This window comes from Schistocerca nitens, chromosome 5 (genome assembly GCF_023898315.1).
Source record: "Schistocerca nitens isolate TAMUIC-IGC-003100 chromosome 5, iqSchNite1.1, whole genome shotgun sequence".
NCBI lineage: Eukaryota > Metazoa > Arthropoda > Insecta > Orthoptera > Acrididae > Schistocerca > Schistocerca nitens.
In genome coordinates this window covers 608,756,042-608,781,523 of record NC_064618.1, presented here as the reverse complement: position 1 = coordinate 608,781,523, position 25,482 = coordinate 608,756,042, and the positions used below count along the sequence as shown (strand labels likewise).

Below are 25,482 nucleotides of genomic sequence, written 5' to 3'. Positions count from 1 at the left end.
AAGATGAAGTAAGTCTGCTTCAGACGCTGTCAGTAGTTTACACTCATAATTGTCACAGCCCTTAAATTTGTGTTACCTGCATGTTGTACATGCTTTATATCTTTCAGGAAACTGCATCGTCCTACACTTCATTTTCTGTGGGATTTCCAAAAAAGTGAATTGTCTGTTGTCCATTTCTCAGACTGAGATCAATGTGAAGTTATATGTAATACATCCCACAATTGAAATAACTGCTACAATCAGTTCTTGCTAATACTATTTTCGTATTTTTTGTAAAACTTTCAAAAATATATGACCCTTCCAGGATTTGAATGTGTGACTTCTGTATCTGCAGTCAGATGTGCTATTGTTGCACCACTGGGTGTCTGCTGGGAGCAGTACCTCTGCTGAGTGTTTCCTGCAGAGGACGTCAGCACTAAGATTTGCCAAGAATAATTTTAGTTGCTTTGGGTCATAGCTCATGACTGATCGGAGGAATCTGATCTGCTAGGACCTTGCCTAGTCGATGGTGCGGGTCTCCCGCATTGTCCCCTATGCTCCGTCTGGGACCTCATCATCATCATCATCATCATCATAATCATAATGACTGATAGTCGTAATCTAGTTGTAATATATGGACCCATTTGCAAAAGTTCCATAGTTTTAAGCAAGTGTAATGGTGTTGCAGGGAACAGGGGAAAGAATGTTCTTCATTGCACATATTGTTGCTCTAAATGGGTGGAGCATAAATGCATCAACTTTCACAAGGCTTCCACTGTCATTGTTCACAAAATTCCCTTCTGTTGTTACCTAAAAGCTGTAATTGCATGTTCCATCACTAAATAACTAAGCTGTTTGCAGAAAAAGTACATAAAAACCTTGTAACCTCAACTAATAGTCCTTTACAAAACACACATAGCTTCATGTCACTCCTAGTCTTTGTCACTACAGTATCACCCAGTAACAGAGTGTTCTTGATCATACAACCAAATTTTTATATTTGATGATGTTTAAGCTTTAATTATATAAAAATAACAGATATTTTTTGAGAATATTGACCGTAAGTGCTATTTAAATGTTATAATCAGTCAGAATAACATCAATCTGAACCATATTTTTAACATAGGAAAATAGCCTATTAGTATATTGTGACCTCTATGTGAGAACAATTAACATATTGTGGATATCATAATAGAGAAAAAATTGATTTTTAACTTACATAATGAATTACGTGTAATTTTTCTTTATATACACTGTACTTCCACACTATTCAAAATAAAAGATCAAAACAATTTTTATTCTTTTGATTATTAACGTATTAAAAGAATAAATCAAGAATATTTATCAATTTATTGTTTTGCTTATTTAAATTTTTGTAAGTCAGTTTTTTTTCTCATAATAATTTAAGAACACATGATATGCTCCAGCTTAAAGTGTTTAATACATTGTTGAATAATCTGGTTCACTATGTAGGTAAACACTGTATTAGTATTCATACAAAATTTTGTTTTTGTAGCTTTAGTGTTGGAAGCAAAAATGCTGATTACAGGAAATTGGAACTAAAGATTTGCATGTGCTTTTTTCCTCAATGACAACGTGTCAAAACATTCCAGCTCCATATTCTTGTTGATTCTGAGTGTCTGTTTCAAATTGTTAAGTTTTCTTTCTTTTCGTTGTTGTTCTGGCCTCCTTTGTAATGCTTTTGGCAGTTTTTTCTTCTTCAGTGGCACATTGCCTGTCCATTCTTAGATGACCATTTTTCATGTTGTTCCCAGTCTTGATACCTAGTCTGCTCGTGGTTTTTAATCTGCTTGTTACTCCTCCGTTAAAACATATTATGACATTCATCACATCAATCAGAAAAGCTGACATTCCAACAAGTTTTTGACTTTCAGTCCCAAATTCAACTATTGAAACTTTCATTTGGGTCCTGTGTTTTGCCATGTACACATTTTTGAGTAGTTTAGAATCTGAAAGACCTTTTTATAAGGCTTCAGTTCTACCATAACATCTTTTGGCGAGGGGTGTGCATATGAAGTATTCCCTTTTGGGCAGAGGTCATGTTGTGGATGCTGATCACTGAATATTCTGTGAAACAGAGTTACCCATATATCTTTTCTCGTCTCTTTTGGTATTGAAAAATCATTAAAATATGCCTAAAACAGTCACAACAAGTTTACAACACAAATGCAAGGGAAAAAAAAAAGTTCCACAGAAGTAAACTACTTGTATTGACAGGTTCATCAGTTGCAATAAATCCATGCTCACGGTACACTCACAGTACAGTAAATACCTTCTTCAAAGATATTACACGAGCAAATTGCTGTTGAAATATCAGCACCCTAGTTAAATAATGACATATTTTAGCAAGATTTTGTGTGACAGCTAAGCATTTTAAAACCAGTTTCCACAAATGCTTTGTGAAGGCACTTAAACAGGAAAATTATGAGGTAATATAGAACATATATCTTTAGTATCAGGAAGAATCACAGAATTTTATTAAATAAGAAGCAGAATTTCCATTTTTTTCCCGTATGATGTACAGGTCTCTTTGAATGTAGCAGAAAGCATAGGGATAAACATTAAAACTGGGAAATCACAACAGTATGTGGAAAAAGTAACTGTCATAAAAATCTATCATATGAATATATCACAAACTTCTACTTCTAAAATTAAGAAAATTATACGTTCTCTCAAAAACAGGAGCCCATCTGGTTTTGATGGTGTTTCAAATAGAGTACTAAAGATTTGTTCCCATATAATAAGCCCAGTGTTATCTGATATATGTAATGCCTCACTAACTCAAGACATTTTTCCGAGTGACTGATGTCCTGTGAAGGCACCTACGGCAGGGAAGCCACTGATCTCACAGGCCAGTCACATGAAATAATAGAGAGAGCCAATATAAGACCATCTGGCAGCTGTCTCACTTTTAGTTCTTCCATCACTAGATGCTATTATCTTTCATTGCCTCTACAAGGAGAGCTACAGGCACTCTGCGGTTTCCCTAGACTGGACTACAGTTGTGTTTGGATAGTGATGGTTGTACTTTCTGATTTACTGCGTGACAGGAGTGATGGCCTATTATCAGCACTCCATAAGCTTGTATAACATTTCAGTGCAGTGCATGTATTTGATGATTGTGTGGTTTCCACCATTGTAAGACTATACTTAATACTATAATTTCCGTGTGTGTATTCAAAAAAAGTAGTTGTACTTGTGCATGTATTAATTTCAATGAGGAACTGTTACTGTTTGGTTTTTGGACTAACGGGCAATTCAGTGTGTTGTTACAGAATTCTAATTTTGTGTTTAACACTTGTTTGTTGGCCATAAAATGAGGGTTACAAAAGTCACAAACTCCACAATATCCTGATTAGACTGTTCCCTTTCTTAGAAATTTTCCCTGGTGTATAATTTGTAATGATGTGAATACCATCGCTAAAACAACTGCCACCTCCTTCTATCAACTACTATAGCTCTGTCAATGGTGATATCTGCTTCATCAAAGGAGAAGCATTTCTGAATGATCAAATGTTATATGCTCACTGACATGTGACTTCCAATGTTCAGCTTTTTGTGACTTAGAAATGGCTGACAGCTCCTCCCTCTTTTTTTTCTTGAATTCTTCAGTGTTGTCAAATTGGTGTCTTTTCATGTCCCTTTTCATGCATGGAAACAAGAAAAAGTTACGTGGAGCCAGGTCAGGTGAGTAAGGTGCATGGGACAGCGGAACCATGCCATTTTTAGTCAAAAACTATCTAATAGATATGGCTTTGTGCGCAGGCGCGTTTTGGCAGAAGAACCAGTCTCCTGTCTGCCACAAATCCAGTCTTTTTTTTTTTTTTATGAACACTGCTGTGCAATCTTCTTAAAACTTCCTAATAAAAGGTTTGATCAATGGTCTGATCTGGGAGTAACAAACTCTGAATGAACTACACCCTTGGTATCAAAGAAGCAAATCAGCATTGTTTTGATGTTTGATTGGACTTCATGACATTTTTCCGGCAATCATAGCACCTTGAATCATCACTAGTAATGACCTCTGCCAGAAAATGTGGATGAGTTTCAAGCTATTGTTTCAAATAAGGACATGTTTCAACTCAGCATTCCTTTTGATTGTCACTCAGAACTTGAGGAACAAACTTGGCAGCAACCTTTTTCTTTCCCAAATCTTCTGTTAAAATATGCTGAACTGAGCTCCAAGATAACCCAATACTTTCTGACAGTTGATCAGTTGTCTGTAGACAGTCTGTGAGCACAAGATCTCAAATTTTTTTCAATATTTTCATCGATTCATGCATTTGGTGGACGTCCAGAATGTGGTTCGTCGACATGTCACCATTTTTAAATCGAGCAAACCACTTGTACACTTGAGGTTTTCCCATATTGTCATCTATGTAAGCTGTTTTCAGCATTAAAACAGTAGAAAACAAAATTTCACAGCTGTACAACAACTTGCAATCATATAAAACAAAACTAGAACTAAACAACGCTAGCAAAAACAATCACTGTAGATGAACAGAACAAGCCAAGTCGACAACACAGGTGGCACTGAACTGGAAATGAGTTGCACTATACATGCCTGTCAGTAGAAATGCGTACTACACAAGCTCCACCCATGGAAATGTTATTCAGTTTTTTTTTTTTTTTGGGGGGGGGGGGGGAGAATAAATGGGCACTGTCTCTGTGGCTTTACTAGTAACTAACAAAATTCTGTCATCAGCATGTTTAAAAAAATAATAATTCTGACCTTGGTATCTGTTTTGCCAGGTATGTTAATTGGTTTATTCCTCAGAGCAGAAATATGCAGGAGGGAACTTCCTCTACAGAATGTTTTTGTCATTAAGCAGCCATTTTGCCTGATTCAGTAATCTTTCCCCTCCTCCTCCTTCTGCTTGTTCCTCACTACCTTATTTTCACAGACATCTCTCCCCAAACTTACTTCTTCATTTCTGTGATAGTGTTTCCACTCTTTTGCTACATTTATATACTTATGTATTTTCAAATTTCATCTATCACTTTCATTTTTCTGTATCTTATTGTGTCATTTCCTTCCTCTGGACGTTTCTCCTCTATTACCTACATTTCCGTTTTACATCGTCTTTGTCTCAATTATCTGTTGATCTTACACTCTCATTCCGTTATATCTGGCATTTTTCTCCCATTGTGTCACAGCTGCAGTAGAATGTGTAGGATTGTGTGTTTTCTTTTTCTTTTTTTTTTTTTTTTTTTCTTCTTTTAATGCTACACCCAGGCTTTCAGTTCAGTATTAGGAATATCTCTTTTGGATGTCTTGCATATATAGACTGTTCTGTGAGCAGATTGAGTGAACCAACATTGCAAAAAATTTAATCAACCAACAGGAAACATAAGCTTCCCAACATGTATCATATATTTTATAAATATCTTTTGCTAACAGTTGAAATTGTGACACACTAATTCATTCAAGATTGCAGTTTTTTATCTTTTTGCTAAAATTAAAATAATGTAAATTGGCCATCTTTATTCATCCTCTAAATTCAGTGTGATGCTGTTAACTGTATGTCTGAATAATTTTTTTGTTGTTCTTTCAGGATTTTACACCTGTTCATAAAACTGATGATATAATATGCACTCCCAGGCAGCCTGTAGAAAACAATTGTAATACTGTAAATGGAAACAAGTCATACCACTGTACAAACTGTGAGGATCCCACAGAAAATCCACTGAGTAAAAGTAATTTTTCCCACAAAATAAGTGAACGTGGTCACATGCAAACTGTACAAAATTTGGGAAATTGCATGAAGGACACATGCAGATCTAGCATTAATCAAAGAAAACTTCTTACATGTAAGCGTAAATTAATAGTTGCTGAAGTACAAAATAAGATGTGTAGGTCTGGTAAAATATCAAAGAAAACATATGAAAAAATAACAAACAAATATCACTACAGATGCCTGCCACATGGAAGAAAATACCTCCTCCGTAGCACATCAGATGCACGATTATTACGAAAGAATAATCAATGCAAGAAAGAACCAAGGGTGACTTCAGTTAATATTAGAGACAATGATAGAATAATGATACATCAGAGAAAGCAGCCTTTACAAACCAACAGGAAACAAAATGTTTTGAATAAGAAAAATAACCTTCTTCATTGTCAGGGCAAAAAGAATTCATCCAATTGCAGCAAACAGAATCAAGAAGGAAAGGGTAGTAAAGATGTTGGCTCATGTACGGAATATGCTGTACAGAATATTGTATTAGAACCTGAACCTTGTTTCAAGGAATGCAGAAATGAAAGTGCAGTGGATGTGGAAAAGAACAAACAATGTGACACACTACTAAAATTGCCTTACAAGGAACCATGTCCAGTTGTTAGAGATATAAGCTCAGGCAACGTCTTAAAGAACTGTGCAAACAGATTACGAAAGTCAAAGCAGCGAATATGTTGTCAAGATATTAGTGATACAGAAAGACCAAAGAAAAAATCAGAAAATCCCCCTCCACCAAAGGTGAGTAGTATATCAAATACTTATCATTTAGTTAAATTATGACATGCTCATATGCCTTGCTATAAAACTAAACGATCATTCAGTTTTTAAATGTCCTAGCACTGAGCTTCTCAAGTTCGTCAATTTATGCTTGACTTGGTATGGATGTTGACTGTTTCTTGTACATCTGGGGAAATTTTCTTTGTGATGTAATTAAGAATTCAGCTTTTGTGTAAAATTAAAGGCGTATACTGACCTGTAAATTTACCACCACTTCTTTCTTATGCCAGCAGTACTTGCACAAATAAACCATTAATTTATTCATTTTTTTCCTCTCTCTGAAACTCGGTCTCCATAATTACCATTTTATAATGTTTTTGTTGTCATCGTCATCATCTTTGGAACTGGTCTGATGAAACTCTCCATGCTGTTCTACCCTTTGTGAGTCGCTTCATCTCTGTTTAACCACTGCACTCTATATCTATTTGGACAATGTTGCTGTACTCAAGTCTTAGTAACTTTTACCTCACACATTTCCAGCCATAACTAAATGAAGTATTCCATGATGCCTTAGTGTGTTTTTTATCAGCCTAGCCCCTCTTTTACTCAAGTTGTGCCATAAATTTCTTTTTACCCCAATTCAATTAAGTACCTCTTCATTAGTTATTCTTAGGTGGTACCATATTTCAGAAGCTTTTATCCTCTTCTTATCTGAATTGTGTATCATCCACAGTGCTCTTTGGACAAAGCTACAATTCAGACAACTACCTTCACAAAAGAAATCCTAACACTTAAATTTATATCCAGTGTTAACAAAATTCACTTTCTCAGAAACTTGTTTGTTGTTAGTGCCAGTCTGCATTTTTTACCCCTCTACTTTGGCCATCATCTGTTACTGTGATGTCCAGATAATATTCTACTACTTTTAGGTACTCATTTCCTAAGCTTATCCCCTCAGCATCACCAGATGTAATTCAGTTGCACTCCATTATCTTTGTTTTACTTTTGTTGTTATTCATTCCAGTTAACATTGTCAAAATCTTTCCCAAAATCTGCAAATGCTATATCATCAGTCTATCTTCTAAGATAATTATTGCTTCACATTGCAACCACCCCTTGTTGTTTATTGAATAATTCGCTTGGCTGGTGGACTAATGAAAGAAAAGAGATGGGAATTACTTCCAGGTGTGTAGACGGTTATTGAATTATGCTGTGTGCCTGAACTGACCAACACACTGCTACCTATGTTTATAGAAAGCAAAATGTTATGCTATTTCTGTGATGATAAAAAATTGCTTAATGGAAACACAGTTTATTAAGTCTTGAGACAAGTAAATGGTTCCTATTGTTTCTCACACAGTCTCACAGCACTCATTCCATCTGGCAACAATGTGAAGTTTAACTTGAAAATTATGTTAAGAAGAATTAAACTGACTCACTAGCTCACAATATAGCTTATTCCAATATCCGATACTACTGACAGTCAGTCTCCTTTATAATATTAAAACTTCCAGATGGCATTAATGTGCCACACATATAATATTCTGTGATCTCTTTTTCACTTATAATTTTTGATTCTTTGCAAATACATTGACAAAAGTTCTTCCATATTTATAGAAACACTTCCTCCCTTCACTTTACTTTTCAAAATCTTAATACTACAAGTTAAACTTTCCTTGACACTGACTGCACCCTGGCCTTAATCATCGGCTGAACTGCCTCTCCTGCGTCGGCCCAAGCATTAATCCCCACTTGTTAATGCAAATTGTTACCTCTGGAACCTTCTGAAGGCCAGTGATATGGGTATCCCCTGGAAGTTTGTGTTCATAATAGATTATTTGGTAATGGCAGTGCTTGATTGTGAAAAAAGAGGTTCTGGTGTTTTGACCTTCCAGGGGTGTTTTTTAAATTTAGAAGTCTTAAAACTTTATTTTAATGCCCTTTTTTTGTCAGACATACTGGTATGGCATACTGGTGCGTACTGTCACAAATCGAGCACTGAGTAGGGGTATCGACAATGATACCCTTACATCCCCACACCTTTGTTTTGCAGAATTGTAATGTTTTGATAAAATAACAAAACTCAAATCCCAAAAAATCAGTGCCCTCGACTGTTACTATGTAGCTAGACTCTAATTTATGGTTTTACACTTCTATAATCCTTTGAGCAGTTCAATTACATTTACTCATTAACACTCAAGATGTTTACATATTTAATTGACAATTTTTGTTTACTCAATTATTAGCAGGGAAACAACCATCAAGTCACCGAAATACAAAATTTAAGGGTGCTTAAGCATAATATTGATTTGAGTGGTCTAGTCTCATTATTCTGATAGTCAATGCAAAAACAATATTTAAAGCATGAAATGTAAATGAATACTACAGAAATGCTGTTGTGTTACACTGTGTAAATGCACTAACACTTGTATAAATATGGACATAATACACAAGAAATAACTAGAATAAAGATAACATTTGCAGATGTTAAACAAAATCACCTTAACTTTGTAGTAACCTATTATTCAAAATGATGGATGGTGATGAAACGAATCCCTTTGAAAATCCATTACTTCAGTCAAACATCAGATGCATTTTGCAAATTAGGCGGGGAACTCAATTGTTTATGTACATCACAAAATGCATGAAAGTCATTTTGTTGCTCCATTTCTTTAGTTGGTTAGTCATTTAATTACCCTATGATAAAATGATAATTCTAAGCAAGACATCACAAAACATTAACAGAAGATATTCCAAACAGTAAAATCTTGTATTATTTTTTAAAATTTGCTGAAATAAAGCACACAGTGGCAAATAAATAGCACTGGGCAGTCTCACTCTTTGTAATATTGACCTTTGAGCTATAGCATCAATGTGGATGCCCCTTTTGAGTGCTCAGTTGCCAGCTATTCAGATGTGTTCATCTAATTCCCCACTGCTGCAAGCCATGGGCTGCCACATTGTGGTGCTCTGGGTCCTTGTTGGCCATCTACAGCACACTACTTTGTTTTTTTTTTACCAGTACAGCCCTGTTGACTGCTACCACCTGTTATCACTGTGCTCTTTACAACACGTGTAACAATTTATATGTAGTATCAGCAGCAATTTTCAGTACCCATTCGCTTAACACACACACATGAAAAACAGGCAGACAAAGTTGTCACATTCTATATTGCTATTTGTCCCTGTTTACGCTTACTGCTGTTTGTATGGCACTTAGCCTAGGCTCTGCAAAAAAAAAAAAAAAAAAAAAAAAAAAAAAAAAAAAAACATGCAGGCAACAGAGGGCATCGCTGTAGTGTTCTTTGGTGATTGTTTGACCCTGTGAGTTGTGCTTGTGGTGTATGACATGATGGGAGTGAAAGAAAGCAGTCAGCATCACTTTGATGTTGATGATGACTGGGATATGGTTTACAAGGCCGTACCCGTGCAACCAGGACTCATCACCAGTGGTCGTGGTGTTCACGAAGTTGGGGTCACTGTTTGCAGACTCCAACATGTCCTGTGAGACTTCAACACGAAGTTGCTTTTCCACCGTTAACAGCTTCGGCACAAATTTCATCAACACTGTCTTCATCGCCAAATTTTCAGTCACAATGGAATGTGCCAAAAAGTGCTGGTACCCATCTCTTCCGCAATTTCTCTGATAGTCACACATCCACACAGCATTCCCTTTGGCACTGACCTGGTCATTTCAACATGTTGATGGCTGATTGGAGTGTGGCTCGCTCTCCACCACTGTGCAGCCGTCTTTAAACCGGTTTTACGACTCCTTAATCTGTGTGATGCCCATAGCATTGTCCCTGAAAGCAGTCCGAATCCTCTGAATGGTTTCCACCTGGCTATCACTCAGCTTCTGGCAAAATTTGATTTAGTAGCAGTGCTCCAGTCATTCCATCATTTCCCTTGCAATGAAAAACTGACATGAGCACTACACTTAACCTCACTCATTTGCTGCTTGCCAGCAACTGATGCTATCAACAGGCGGGAAAAAATTCACACGTGTGCACCAAGGTTCAAAGTCAGCTCATGCAAGCACACTAGATTCAGATCCATCAGATGCTCACAAAAAAAAAAAAGGGGGAGGGTCAGTTACTTTTGTAATAGACCTTTACTTATCTCTTCTTTCTTCGTTCTCTATCTGTCCAAACATTTGTCTCATCTGATCAGATGTCTTCGTATTTTGGAAGATAGATACCTCAAGACCCATTTTACTACATCCTCTTCCTCAATTGGATTACCTAAGTGCTAGTTATTATCGATTTCCTTCTCCAAAAATTATGTTAATGTACTTAAGCCTCTGTGGAATATCCTTTATTACAAACACATCTGCAATGGAGTCCTGCATGCATTTTACTTTCTCAGAAATGGTGCCTCAAATTCAGCATATGTTATTCTTCCTTTTCTTTTTGCACTCCTCAGTTATAAGCATCTTTGTTCAAATGATTAGCAACAAAGAGATTCTTTCAACATCAGCCTGTAGTAATGGTAGTATACCACTAAAACGCCTTATGAAATCACCAGCATGGACATCCCATTTAAGTTTGGATGTATTTAACTGCATACTCTGTAGAAAGTGTGACTGTCTTTGCTCCACATTACGTGGTAGTATACCACTAAAACGCCTTATGAAATCACCAGCATGGACATCCCATTTAAGTTTGGATGTATTTAACTGCATACTCTGTAGAAAGTGTGACTGTCTTCGCTCCACATTACTTATGTCACCAGCCGCACATGGCAAGCTGACCTTTGATCAGCTCTGGAGCAACACTTTGCACTATTTCAGGTTGCATTTGAGTCAGTGTATTTGGGACTGACATATAGATTCCATTCAATGTCATGCAGAGACTGCAAGTAATTACTAGCTCCATAATCTGAGTCATCTGTGCCATTAGCTGTCCACCTTTAGCAACCACTTTCTGTACCTTCAGATCCAGACTCGTGACATAAGAACAACATTTTCATACCTTTCTATCTTGAGGTCAACTTCTGGAGATGTTTGTGTCAGTACGGATTATTCAAAAAAATGTTTACAAACTGACATTGCACATCGGGCTTACAACAAGGGTTAGTAATCGCATAGGAACCGGCAGTCGCTGAGGCCATCCGGGACTAATAAATGACATTGCAGTTATTTACTCTTAGGCTACAAATGGATGCCCACTACAGGAGGTGCTCAAAGTTTTGTCCAGATGCATCGAGACATGCCTCACATCGACGATGTGTTGAAGAGCACACCCTCTTGAAGATACCTGGTGTATTTCGAAGACATTCTGCTGCCGCAGTAATCCTGCCCACTAAGCCCTCCAGTGATGTAACAGTTGTTTCATACACAAGACCATTCAGATACAGTCACAGGAAAAACTTGATTGGGGACAGATCGGGTGAACGTGATGGATCAATCCAGCAGCCAGGAAAGATTACCTGCTGATGGTGTCCTCAGTTGTCTGCTGAAACGAGCCAGGGCTCCCTCGTGCTGAAATTGAACCCAGTGATGAATAGGCATGGGAACATTATTAAGCAGGTCCTGCAGGACATCCCGCAGGAATACAAGATACATGCGACCATCAAGTCGGTTCCAGATAGAGTACAGCTCAATTAAATAGTCTGTGACCTATACATTAAGAGTAAATTTGCGTTGTGAGGCATGTGCACGATACAGTGGCATGGCTTCTCGTCCATTGCAAATCAGCCATTAATTGGTACGTATAGATACCCATGTTACTCCCAGTGCTTCCATGACATGAATGGTGATGGTCTCAATGCCCTCCGCCCATGTTTGTATGGCAATGCCCTCTTGTGACACTAGTGCCCTCTTGTGATGTTTGACACCCAGTTCCTGTGTGATTAGTGTTCCTTATTTGCATGCCCAATGTGCCCTGTCAAATTGTAAACATTTTTTTGAATTGCCTGGTATTTTGCAACACTGACTTATTAAAATGTTGGTTCTGTAATATTCACATCTGTCAGTACCTCCTTTCTTTGGAATTGATATTATTACAGTCTTCTTGACTTCTGAGCATATTTTGCCTGTCATTATGCATTTTCCCAAGGAACTCAGTAATTCTGAGTCATCTACTCCAGGTACCTTGTTTCAGTTCTTTCAGTGTTCTGTCAAATTATTCTTGTAGTTCCCTACCTCCCATCTCATTTTCATATAATCAATCTTCTCTTTCTATAATATTGTCTTCCATTTGGTTATCTTTGTATAGCTTTCTATATATTCTTTCCACCTCCATGCATTCCCTTCTTTGCTTAGTACTGAATTTGTGTTTGAATTTTTGATGTTCAGGAGCAATTTTGCTTCTGTCCAAAGGTTTCTTTAATTTCCTATAGCCAGCCTGTATTTTTCTCAGTCATGCATGCTTTACAGCTTTGCATTCCTCCTCTGGCCATTCCTGCTTAGCAATTTTCCACTGTCAGTCTCATTTTTTAGACATCAGTTTTCCCTTTTGCCTGCTTTATATTTGTATTTTCTCTTTTTGTCGATTACATTCAACATCTCGTGTGTTACTCAAGGATTTCTGCGGCGCCTTGTGTTTTTGCTTATTTGTTTCCCTGCTGCCTTCACTATTTTATCTCTGGAAGCTACTCACTGCCTTGTATTGTATTCCATTCCCCCGTTTCTGCAAATGTTGTCTAATACTCCCTCCGTAGTTCTCAACAACCAGTGGTTCTTTCAGTTTATTGAGGTCCAGTCTCCTCAATTTTCTACCCATCTGGAATTTCTTTAGTTTCAATCTAGAGTTGGTAACCATTAAATTATTGTCAGAGTCAACATCTGTTACTGGAATTTTTTTGCAGTGTTTTGAAATCTCTGTCCTACCGTTATATAATCTGTTTGAAACCTTCCTTTGCCTGCAAGTGTTTTCCAAATACCTTCATTCATGATAACTAAACAAAGTGTCTGGAATTATTAAATTGTACTCTGTGCATAATACTACCAGGTGGCTTCTTTCTTTCATTTCTTTCCCCTGATCCATGTTTTCGTGCTATTTTCCCCCCTATTCATTTTTTTTAGTGTCAATTTCCAGTCCTCATGTGCAATAAAATGTTTGTCTCCATTGATGTATTTAATCATTTCTCGTAGCAGATCATTTTTTCATGTCACTTTGTAACAATACATGTTGAATGTTACTTAACTTAAGTTTCTTCTGCTTGGTTCATTGATGAATGAATGCGAAATTTTCATGCTTCACAAAATTTATTCACGTTAATTGACATCCAAACTGCACACTCATCATATAGACAAAACAAGGACACACTTCCCTGATCTCTTTGACTTCCAAGAGTAACTTCAAAACTGACTTGTCACAGCATCACTGCATCGCTTTATATAGAATTTTAACAATAGCTTCCTAAATAAAGCATTATTAATTTTGTAATTAAAATTTACAAAACATAAAGAAACAGCCGAATAAGGTATAAAATACAGTATTGAATGGCAATCTTTTATAGTAATATCTTTAATTTTCCATAAGAAAATCATTCTGAACTTTAATTACAATAATGTCTCTTGTATTATTTTAGTTAACGTAATCAATTACAGTTTGGATTTGGTTACTAACATTCAGTGGTAGTACAGAGTTCATACTTTATCCGATTACATACATAAAATACACAAATAAGGCCTCAAATTCTGGAAATTGGAGAACTGTGGGATGTAAACAATTGGAGAGTTAATTAGACATGTAATTACAAAGAACATTGATTGCAGAGGATGACATAAAAATAAATAACAAATGAAAATACATTGCTGGGTAATAAATTTTAAGCTGTTTCTCAAGATAGTGCAAATTAGAACAGCATGCCACCCTCCACCTCAAAAAATTATCCAATCTCCTGGTTTCCCACCTCCGGAAAGGCAACTCAACTCACCCTCCACAACCTTTCCAGCAAACCTCAACCTCCTCTCATTGCACACAGACCCAGTCTCTCCCATCTACTCAATCTCCCACTTCCAGCTCCACTCCCCCCAAAACCTCAAAATTCTAATCAATACAATCTGGAACCACAACACCCTAATTCAGTAGTTAACCTTTCCTCCAAACCTCTCTCCCAATCCGAAACCTCTGTCCTATCCAAAGGCCTCACCTTCAGCCCTACTCTCAGAGTCAACCAAACAGCCCTCGTCAAAGATTTACTGTCCTACACTCGTACTCTCTGCTGGAAATATCACTTTGCCACAAAGAAAAATAACCCTAATCCTACTCCTAATGATCCAACTCCCCAACACACTATCCAAATTGAACCCTGCCTGGAACAGTTCCGTCCTCCGTCACAGCGGGACCCACCTCCTCTTCCTCAAAATCACCCCCTCCAAACCTTCCAGGAATTTCTCACTTCCAGCCTTGCCTCTCAGTCCTTCTTGAAAAACCTTAATCCTACTCCCAACATCACCACTGCTGAAGCCCAGGCTATCCGTGATCTGAAGGCTGACCGATCCATCGTCATTCTTCCAGCGGACAAGGGTTCCACGACCGTGGTACTTGATCGTCGGGAGTATGTGGCTGAGGGACTGCGTCACCTTTCAGACCACACTACATACAAAGTTTGCCAAGGTAATCCCATTCCTGATGTCCAGGCAGAGCTTCAAGTAATCCTCAGAACCTTAGGCCCCCTACAAAACATTTCACCCTACTCCATCAACCTCCTGACGCCACCGACACCCCGCACCCCTACCTTCTACCTACTTCCTAAAATTCACAAACCCAATCATCCCGGCTGCCCCATTGTAGCTGCTTACCAAGCCCCCACAGAACATATCTCTGCCTGTGTAGATCAACACCTTCAACCCATTACATGCAGTCTCCCGTCCTTCATCAAAGACACCAACCACTTTTTCAAATGCCTGGAATCCTTACCCAATCTGTTACCCCCGGAAACCATCCTTGTAACCATTGATGCCACTTCCTTGTACACAAATATTCCGCACGTCCATGGCCTCGCTGCGATGGGGCACTTCCTCTCACGCCGATCACCTGCCACCCTACCAAAAACCTCTTTCCTCATTACCTTAGCCAGCTTCATCCTGACCCACAACTTCTTCACTTTCGAAGGCCAGACATACCAACAATTAAAGGGAACAGCCATGGGTACCAGGATGGCCCCCTCATACACCAACCTATTCATGGGTCGCTTAGAGGAAGCCTTCTTGGTTACCCAGGCCTGCCAACCCAACGTTTGGTACAGATTTATTGATGACATCTTCATGATCTGGACTGACAGTGAAGAAGAACTCCAGAATTTCCTCTCCAACCTCAACTCCTTTGGTTCCATCAGATTCACCTGGTCCTACTCCAAATCCCATGCCACGTTCCTTGACGTTGACCTCCACCTGTCCAATGGCCAGATTCACAAGTCAGTCCACATCAAACCCACCAACAAGCAACAGTACCTCCATTATGACAGCTGCCACCCATTCCACATCAAACGGTCCCTTCCCTACAGCCTAGGTCTTCGTGGCAAACGAATCTGCTCCAGTCCGGAATCCCTGAACCATTACACCAACAACCTGAAAACAGCTTTCGCATCCCGCAACTACCCTCCCGACCTGGTACAGAAGCAAATAACCAGAGCGACTTCCTCATCTCCTCAAACCCAGAACCTCCCACAGAAGAACCCCAAAAGTGCCCCACTTGTGACAGGATACTTTCCGGGACTGGATCAGACTCTGAATGTGGCTCTCCAGCAGGGATACGACTTCCTCAAATCCTGCCCTGAAATGAGATCCATCCTCCATGAAATTGTCCCCACTCCACCAAGAGTGTATTTCCGCCGTCCACCTAATCTTCGTAACCTCTTAGTTCATCCCTATGAAATCCCCAAACCACCTTCCCTACCCTCTGGCTCCTACCCTTGTAACCGCCCCCAGTGTAAAACCTGTCCCATGCACCCTCCCACCACCACCTACCCCAGTCCTGTAACCCGGAAGGTGTACACGATCAAAGGCAGAGCCACGTGTGAAAGCACCCACGTGATTTACCAACTGACCTGCCTACACTGTGAAGCCTTCTATGTGGGAATGACCAGCAACAAACTGTACATTTGCATGAATGGACACAGGCAGACAGTGTTTGTTGGTAATGAGGATCACCCTGTGGCTAAACATGCCTTGGTGCACGGCCAGCACATCTTGGCACAGTGTTACACCGTCCGGGTTATCTGGATACTTCCCACTAACACCAACCTGTCAGAACTCCGGAGATGGGAACTTGCCCTTCAGTATATCCTCTCTTCTCGTTATCCGCCAGGCCTCAATCTCCGCTAATTTCAATTTGCCGCCGCTCATACCTTACCTGTCTTTCAACAACATCTTTGCCTGTGTACTTCCGCCTCGACTGACATCTCTGCCCAAACTCTTTGTCTTTAAAAAATGTGTGCTTTTGTCTGTGTATGTGCGGAGGGATATGTGTGTGTGTGCGCGAGTGTATACCTGTCCTTTTTTCCCCCTAAGGTAAGTCTTTCCGCTCCCGGGACTGGAATGACTCCTTACCCTCTCCCTTAAAACCCACGTCCTTTCATCTTTCCCTCTCCTTCCTTCTTTCCTGATGAAGCAACCGTATGTTGTGAAAGCTTGAATTTTGTGTGTATGTTTGTGTTTGTTTGTGTGTCTATCGACCTGCCAGCACTTTCATTCGATTAGTCACATCATCTTTGTTTTGTGTCTGTGTATGTGCGGATGGATATATGTGTGTGTGTGCGAGTGTATACCCGTCCTTTTTTCCCCCTAAGGTAAGTCTTTCCGCTCCCGGGATTGGAATGACTCCTTACCCTCTCCCTTAAAACCCACATCCTTTCGTCTTTCCCTCTCCTTCCCTCTTTCCTGATGAGGAAACAGTTTGTTGTGAAAGCTTGAATTTCGTGTGTATGTTTGTGTTTGTTTGTGTGTCTATCGACCTGCCAGCACTTTCGTTCGGTAAGTCACATCATCTTTGTTTTTAGATATATTTTTCCCACGTGGAATGTCCCCCCCCCCCCCCCCCCTCTCTCTCTCTCTCTCTCTCTCTATATATATATATATATATAAGTTGGTATCGGACATTTCATATGAGTCCTGGGGGAGTCTGTATTGTTATAACTTTCTCCATTCGTGGAGACACCCGGCACATAAACTTGTACTAATGTGGTGAGTGTTGCGTTATCTTGACTACAATAATGTGATGTCTACATCTTACCCACATTTGTATTCTGTTACTAATTTAGGGTGTTGGATATAGTCATAAGCCACATTCTATAGTTTTGAGATGCAGTGACTTTAAAGTTTCATGGAAGTATAAAAATGTACACACTTCCTTTTTGCTTTTAATTATACTTTAATACACTGCAAACCTTGTGTAGAATGTAAAATCTTCTTTCTGTTATGTAATATTAATTTGAGAGTCATTTTAATTATGGTGTGGTCGAAAATGGCTTATGACTGTGTCTCACTGAAAATAATTTAGAACACATAATACATTTTTAAGGTTTTATTTTGAAAATTATGTAACAACTAGTAATTTTTAACAATTTTTGCACTTTCACATACACACATACATAACAGATAAGTCAGTCTAATACTTTATTTACACTGTAAATGTGAAATCAAGTAAGTTCTATGTCATCATCGTTCACATTATTTCCAGCACATGACTGAAAAAAAAGCGTTCATATTTTGCAGGTATATATGCTGTAAGAGACAGCAGGTCATCAATTTTTTTCTGATTAATTTGAAGTGGCTTTCTATATTTTATTGACAGCTGAAATAGATCTGGTTCAGCAGTTCTTCCTTTCCTCTTGCTATGTAGATACACTGATGTGAAGGTTCCTATATCTAGGAAACAGTGCTTCATTTTTAGTGTGGAGGGATATTTACACTCAGAATTAAATTGAGTCGCTTCACTAAAGCGAATGGGATCTCCAGAGATTAATGACTTCAGATCACCTATGATTCTAAAGTTTTGTCTGTGCATTTTCATCACAATGAAATTTTTTGGACTACCAGATTCTGTCCATTCATCTGGCGTGTATATTATTGGATGCCTGTTTCTCACATAAAATTCAATGCGACCAGAATCACGATCACAAGGAAGTCTAATATGATCTACCATAGGGAAATAATGCTGCACAGATTAAAATCTTTTGGTGGCAATGAGAGTCCCTTCCAGGGCAATAAGAGACCAATTCTTTGCCTGGCCCTTACAGTTACCTGTGATTATGCGGAGATTTTGGGCTTGAGTGATAGTTATCTCTAAGTATTTTAATAAACAGCTCCCAACTTCATCTGAATGCCTTCCTCTGTTCTTCTCACTCCACGGAAAGATGTATCCCTTATTTCACCCACTATCATGGATACCGTAGTTATATGTCCATATTTTTCACTTGTAGAATGCTGGGCCAATTGTTAATTTTGGCATGGGAGACATTTGTTGCATGCCCATTGCTATTACGTGGTGCTCTTTCACATTCTCGTTAGCCAGAGAAGTTAATGACATGATCATATTTTGCCCGCTGTCAGCCTTTCTTAGGTGCAACACATGGTTTTTTTTTTGTACACATAATTCTGGGTTGCTCGTTACTGTTAGAAAGGCATCACATGTTGAACAGATGTTGCTTTTTGGCAGTTTGAAGCCTATGTTAAATTGGGACACAAAAATTGCCCTGAATTTGCTTTGTAATACAGTGGGGACACCATTTCCTTGCAGTATTCAGAGTATTTTGTTGGGGTTCTGCTGCCTGCTATAGTGACTGTTATATTTTGGTATAACATGGAGAAAGGCTCTGACACCTTGCACAGCTTCGTCTTGAAATTTATATGGACGGTTGCAGTATTTTGCATGGAGAGAAAAAAAAAAAAAAAAGGAGAAGCAGCCCATGAGTAGATACATTACTACGTGTTGTTATTATACTTCAACATTATTTTATTTGATTAAAATGGATACCTTATAGTAAAATTTAATATACAAACCTCTTCCATCTTCTTTTGGAACTGCGTGACCCAGCTTCATTCGCTGTTGCAAATTCCTCACTCTTCTCGTATAGCTCTGTAAGCCATGAATCCTGACGTAAGCTTGCTTGCAAATCATGACTTCCATTCCATTTACTTTCACACTCTATGAAAATGACACAGCTCTAGTCTTTTTTGTACAGCTGTGAAAGAAAGAAATGTAAAGCAGAACAAGGTAGTAAATTTGGACCAATTGGTCCATTCGTGTTTAAAAAAGGTGAAACGAACCATAGCTTTTTTGTCATACAACACATTAGGTAAGTATTCTCGGCATTAAAGTTTCCTTTGTCCCAAAACGAGTGAAAAATATTTTCTTCTTCTCTTTAAACAGAAACACCCTTTGAACATGTCTACTCAACACATTGCTAGTGTTTCATGAGGTGAACTACGGAAGGGTCAGTAAAGGGTAAAGAGAGTGGGCATTCAGCTGCTCGCTCTTCAGTTTGCAGACCTATGAAGGAGAGGAGTGCACAATTACAATCTGATGACCTGCCTTCCCTCGCACCTCTGCTCTCCACCCCACATAATCCTCCAGCCCGTCATGTTCCAGAGTATAATTTATTCCTTAATACGATACTACTGCAGTTATATGTGGTACACAAGTTTAATATTTGTTCTTAGACATCTTCATTTAACATTGAACATAAATTTTGTACTATTAAAAGACTATTTTTAATAATCTGTGACTTTTCCTTCACTTGCAATGCAGAAACTATCAGTCCTAGGGAAAAAATGAATAGGACAATTTTTGTAGGAAATTTAATGTAGTTTAATTTTGTGATGGTAAACATTTTTTCTAGAAGCCATAGTTTTTGAGTTATTGAAGAAAAACCTAAAAAAAGTTACTCTTAAATACCCTCTTACCTCCTTGCTCACACCCCGTTGGTTTGGATTTTCAGTAGGTTATTCTTGACATTCCCCACTTGCACTGTACAAAAATTTGCAGCTACACAAATTTTTCTCTTATTCAACCTTTTTTTGGTCTTTGATGATTGGGCTATAATGCAGGAGCAGGTCTAATAATGAATAAAAAAAGTAGGAATGTTTGAAACTACTATGAACATTGTAGTGAATGGATTATTGTAGCCGAGGTTGGAAGCGAACACCCGCCACAGTAGTAAATGTTTATACGACAACCAACTCCACAGACAGTGAAAATACTGCGACTGGCTCTGTGGATTATGAAGAGATTGAAAGAACATACGATGAGATAAAAGAAGTTAATCGGATAGTAATGGGAGAGGTAAATATAATTGTGAAGGGGGACTGGAATGTAGTAGTAGGAAAAGGAAGAGGGGGGGGGGGATAGTAGGAGAACATAGATGGGGGAAAGGAATGGAAGAGGAACCTGTTCTGCTAGAATGTTGTACAGAGGACAATTTAATCATTACTAACATTTTGTTTAAGAATCATTAGAGGGGGTCATATGTAGGGTCTGTCCCAAAAGTTCCCTGAATGATTTTTGACAATGCTGGCTGGTCATGCAGAGCTTCAGATGCAGAAGACAGTGGGGGATCTAAGCTTTGAAATGAGAGCAGTGCCAGTCACCTTCAGGCAGTTTTTGAGGCAGAGTCACGCTCTGGACAGAGCAATCTACTGAAGTCTCATAGAGCAGAAAATGGACCGGTTTTTGGAGCAGCATTATTGCAATTAAGTTCTATGTGAAACTGGAGAAAAACTGGGTGGAGATGCTTGAAATGCTTCAAAAAGCCTACAGTGATGGACCAATGAAACAAAGCCAATCTTTCATGTGGCACAAGAGGTTCCAGGAAGGTCGGGAGTCTGCCAATGACAACGACCACTCAGCATGCCAGTCGACATAAAAAATGGTCGACTTGGTGCAAAAAGTTGTGTAGAAGGGTGAATAATGGTATTCGGATGATTGCAGAGGATTCTGGAACATCAAAAACAAACATTCACTGCATTTTAACTGAGGATCTTCAAATGAAGAAAGTGTGCGAAAATGGTGCCAAAAGTCCTGACGAGTGAGATGAAAGAGCAGTGTTTGTTGAAGTGCAAGGAATTGCATGAGCGCTATAAAACAGCCCAGAATTTTTGTACAGAGTGAGCAGTGGGGATGAGACATGGATTTTTGGGTACAATCCCGAAACAAAGTGTCAAAGCAGTGAAAGTCACATGGAGGAGTCTCCTAGCCCAAAACAGCAAGGGTGAGCAAATCACAAATCAAAGCAATGCTCATTCTGTTTTTTAGCATAAAAGGTATAGTTCACAGTGAATTTGTGCCACAAGGACAAGCAGCCGACAAGAAGTGTTACTGTGAAATGCTCAAACAGATGTGCAACATGGTTCAACGCATCCGAAAAGAAATTAATGACAATTGGATCGTGCACCATGAAAGTGTGTCAGGCCACACCACACTCATCATCTCCAAGTTGCTGGGCAAAATGGGTGTGGCAGTGTTGCCCCAGCTGCTGTACAGCACAGATCTGGCACGAGTGAACTTCTTTTTGTTCCCCAGGATTAAAAGAAATCTGAAAGGAACTCGACGTGGCACACTGGAGGCAGTAAAAGCCACTTTGGGGACCGCACTGAAGGAGGTTCCCATTGAAGACTTCCAGGGTGCCCTAAGTGATTGGGTGAAGCATTGGCAACAATGCATTGAAGCAGAAGGACAATACTTTCAAAAGTTCTGAAAATATTGTAAACTTAATTAAATTAAAAAAAATATTCTGGGAACTTTTGGGACAGACTGTGCATGTTAAAGTGATCTGAAGACACTGGAAGGTTTCAGACTGATTATATAATAGTAAGAGTTGACAGACACAGAGAGGGAGATGTGACCTTTGACCATAGGGGCTAAAACTGAAGTAGAAATTGCAAAGAGGTAGGAAATTAGGGAGATATGACCTGGATAAGTTGAAAGAACCAGACGTTGAGTTTCAAAGAGAGCATTAGGTGATGATTAACTGAAACAGGGGAAATTAATATAGCAGAATGCAAATAGGTAGCATTAAGAGAAGATATAGTAGGTAAAACAGCGAGGCCTAGTAGAAATCCTTGGATAACACAAGAGACAGTGAATTTAATTGATGAAAGGAGAAAACATAAAAATGCAGCAAATGAAGCAGGTGAAAGGGAATACAAAGAGAGAGAGATTGTCAAAAAGTGCAAAATGGCTAAACAGGAGTTGCTAGAGGACAAATTTTAAGTCCATAGAACAAGGCTGGCCACAGCATGTCAAACTCCACACATGCAACATGTCCAGGCCACGGATGTGCCGAGGCCTGGTCTGTCACTCGGCTTTGCTCATTCCTTCTCGGAAGTACCCAGGACAGCGCGACATTTCATTTAGCATTGCGGTGCGGCAGTTTCCAGTCTGCACCACTCTCTTGAGTTCGGCAGCATTTTCATGTCAGCGCTGTTTATCCTTCGCTATTTGTTCGTAATATGATGGACTTTACAGATCCAGTGGCTGTTTGTGATCTGTTGTCATAATCTTTTAAAATGAATTAGAATGACAGAAGAGGGGACAAGAACTCTCAGTTCACGTAAGTGACGAGTACTGCTTATTTGCTACGAAATGACTTTATAATACCATGCAGGAAGAATTTAAACTTTTAGATGACAAGGAAAGAGCAAAAAATTACTATTGACAGATGGGATTAATTGTACTGTGCTTCAAGAAGCACTTTGTGCTAAATTTGCAGGCATGAAACACTTGAAGGAATAGCATCATTTCTGAAGTCACACCCATTTTTCCATATTCAGTTTCAACAGTTTTCAATAGAAATGAACAAAGAGTATGGAGACTTCATATATTGCCGCAGAGTGTGTGGGTTAAGTCTGGGGGGCCTGCCTGGAATGATTTTTTTGTTTAAATCTTGCTATTGTTGAATTTATGAAGGAAGGAAAAAGAAGTATTAGGTAACTTCTTTCTGATTTGATGTTCATGCATTTAAGAAAGAAAATCACATTGTAGAAGAACACTTTCGACTAGGAATCCAGTTCCCTAAGCTCACTGGTATTAAAGAAAGAGTGAGATTTGAAGAATTCATTGTGGCCTTGCAAGAGTTACAACAATAATTTTATAAAGGTTTTGAGGGCATGTCAGTCTTTCATATGTTTGTGAGACCATTTGCTGTTTAAGTTGAAAGCGTCCCTGTGTATGTGCAGATGTAACTGATTGACCTGCAAGGTGATTCCAGTTTTAATTACATATCTTTGTATATTACAACTGTCCCGGACATCCACATTACTTTTCTCAGGTGGATTGTCCAAGTTCCCGTAAAGAGGTTGCAAAAGTGCTACAATATTTCAATCGACATATTTGTGTGAAAGACCTTTTTTGGATTATGAAACTAAATACATCTCTATTATATGTAACTTACAAGGGAACCTCCCCATCGCACCCCCCTCAGATTTAGTTATAAGTTGGCACAGTGGATAGGCCTTGAAAAACTGAACACAGATCAATCGAGAAAACAGGAAGAAGTTGTGTGGAACTATGAAAAAAATTAGTAAAATATACAAACTGAGTAGTCCATGCGAAGATATGCAAGATCAAGGCGAACGAACGTCTAGGAGCGCCGTGGTCCCGTGGTTAGCGGGAGCAGCAACGGAACAAGAGATCCTAGGTTCAAGTCTTCCCTCGAGTGAAAAATTTGTTTTTTTTATTTTCTGTTTATGTGTCAAGCTCTTATGTTTTCATCACTTTTTTGGGAGTGATTATCACATCCACAAGAAAACCTAAATCGGGCAAGGTAGAAGAATCTTTTTACCCATTCGCTAAGTTACAAGTTAGGTGGGTCGACAACATATTCTTGTCATGTGACGCACATGCCGTCACCAGTGTCATATAGAATATATCAGACGTGTTTTCCTGTGGAGGAATCGGTTGACCTATGACCTTGCGATCAAATGTTTTCGGTTCCCACTGGAGAGGCACGCCCTTTCGTCTACTCATCGCACGGTTTTGCGGTGCATTCGCAAAACACAGGCACTAAACTTATTACAGTGAACAGAGACGTCAATGAACGAACGGACAGATCATAACTTTGCGAAAATAAAGAAAGTAAAATTTTCAGTCGAGGGAAGACTTGAATCAAGGACCTCTCGTACCGCAGTTACTCATGCTAACCACGGGACCACGGCGCTCCTGAGATTACATTCTCCTTGATGTTGCCTATCTTGTGCATGGACTACTCAGTTTGTATATTTTACTAATTTTTTTCATAGTTCCACACAACTTCTTCCTGTTTTCTCGATTGATCTGTGTTCAGTTTTTCAAGGCCTATCCACTGTGCCAACTTATAACTAAATCTGAGGGGGGTGCGATGGGGAGGTTCCCTTGTTAGTGCAAAACTCTGTGGTCTGCATCTGTTCATATGCCAGTAGTTTGTCCCAGATAAAAATCATATTTCGTCTTCATTGTGCTAAAAATGATTAATTAATACTGAAAACTTGTGTGTTTGTGATCTGTGTTGTTTGAGAAATTTGAAATATGAAATATGCAGCATGTCTGTTCTGCCATTTAAATGTGGAATGTTCGCTGTTTTTATACTTCAGAAGAAGGTCTTTTGGCCAAAAGCTAAAATTTATAGCAGTCTTGTCATTGTGGCTACCTGTGGCTCAATGCCTCTTCTATATGGGGAGCAGCAATCTATACTTTGCACAACATTGTTATTATTCCATCCTGGACTTTCCGTTCTCAGAAATATCAGTTTTATATGTTACGCTTACAAAATTTAGATAAAATTTTTTTACAGAAGAATGGAAAAACTTGGAAGCCAACCTTGTGGAAGATCATTTTGAGTTCCAGAGAAATGTAAGAAAACTTGAGGCAATATAGGCAAGATACGTTAAAGAAAGTTAAACCTATGCACTCATAGACTGAGCGAAAGCTTTTGACAGTGTTGATTGGGATACACTGTTGGAAATTTGAAGGTAGCAGGAATAAAATTCAGGGAACGAAAGGTTATTTACAATTTGTACAGAAACCAGACAGTTTGAAAGGGAAGGAGTAGTTGCAAAGGGAGTGAGGCAGAGTTGTAACCTATCCCCATTGTTATTCAGTCTGTA

The 25,482-nt window shown here is 38.8% G+C and overlaps 1 protein-coding gene across 4 annotated transcripts in view; it reads left to right on the top strand.

Moving 5' to 3' along the window:
- LOC126259389 (uncharacterized) overlaps positions 1-25,482 on the top strand; it is a 241,129-nt gene that overhangs the window by 114,964 nt on the left and 100,683 nt on the right. For 3 of the 4 annotated variants that reach the window (XM_049956148.1, XM_049956149.1, XM_049956147.1), the window contains exon 8: positions 5,556-6,476. The exons of the other annotated variant lie outside the window; for it this stretch is intronic. In XM_049956148.1, the coding sequence (XP_049812105.1) occupies positions 5,556-6,476 (921 nt within the window). The remainder of the gene's footprint in view (positions 1-5,555; positions 6,477-25,482) is intronic. 4 annotated transcript variants of the gene reach the window in all.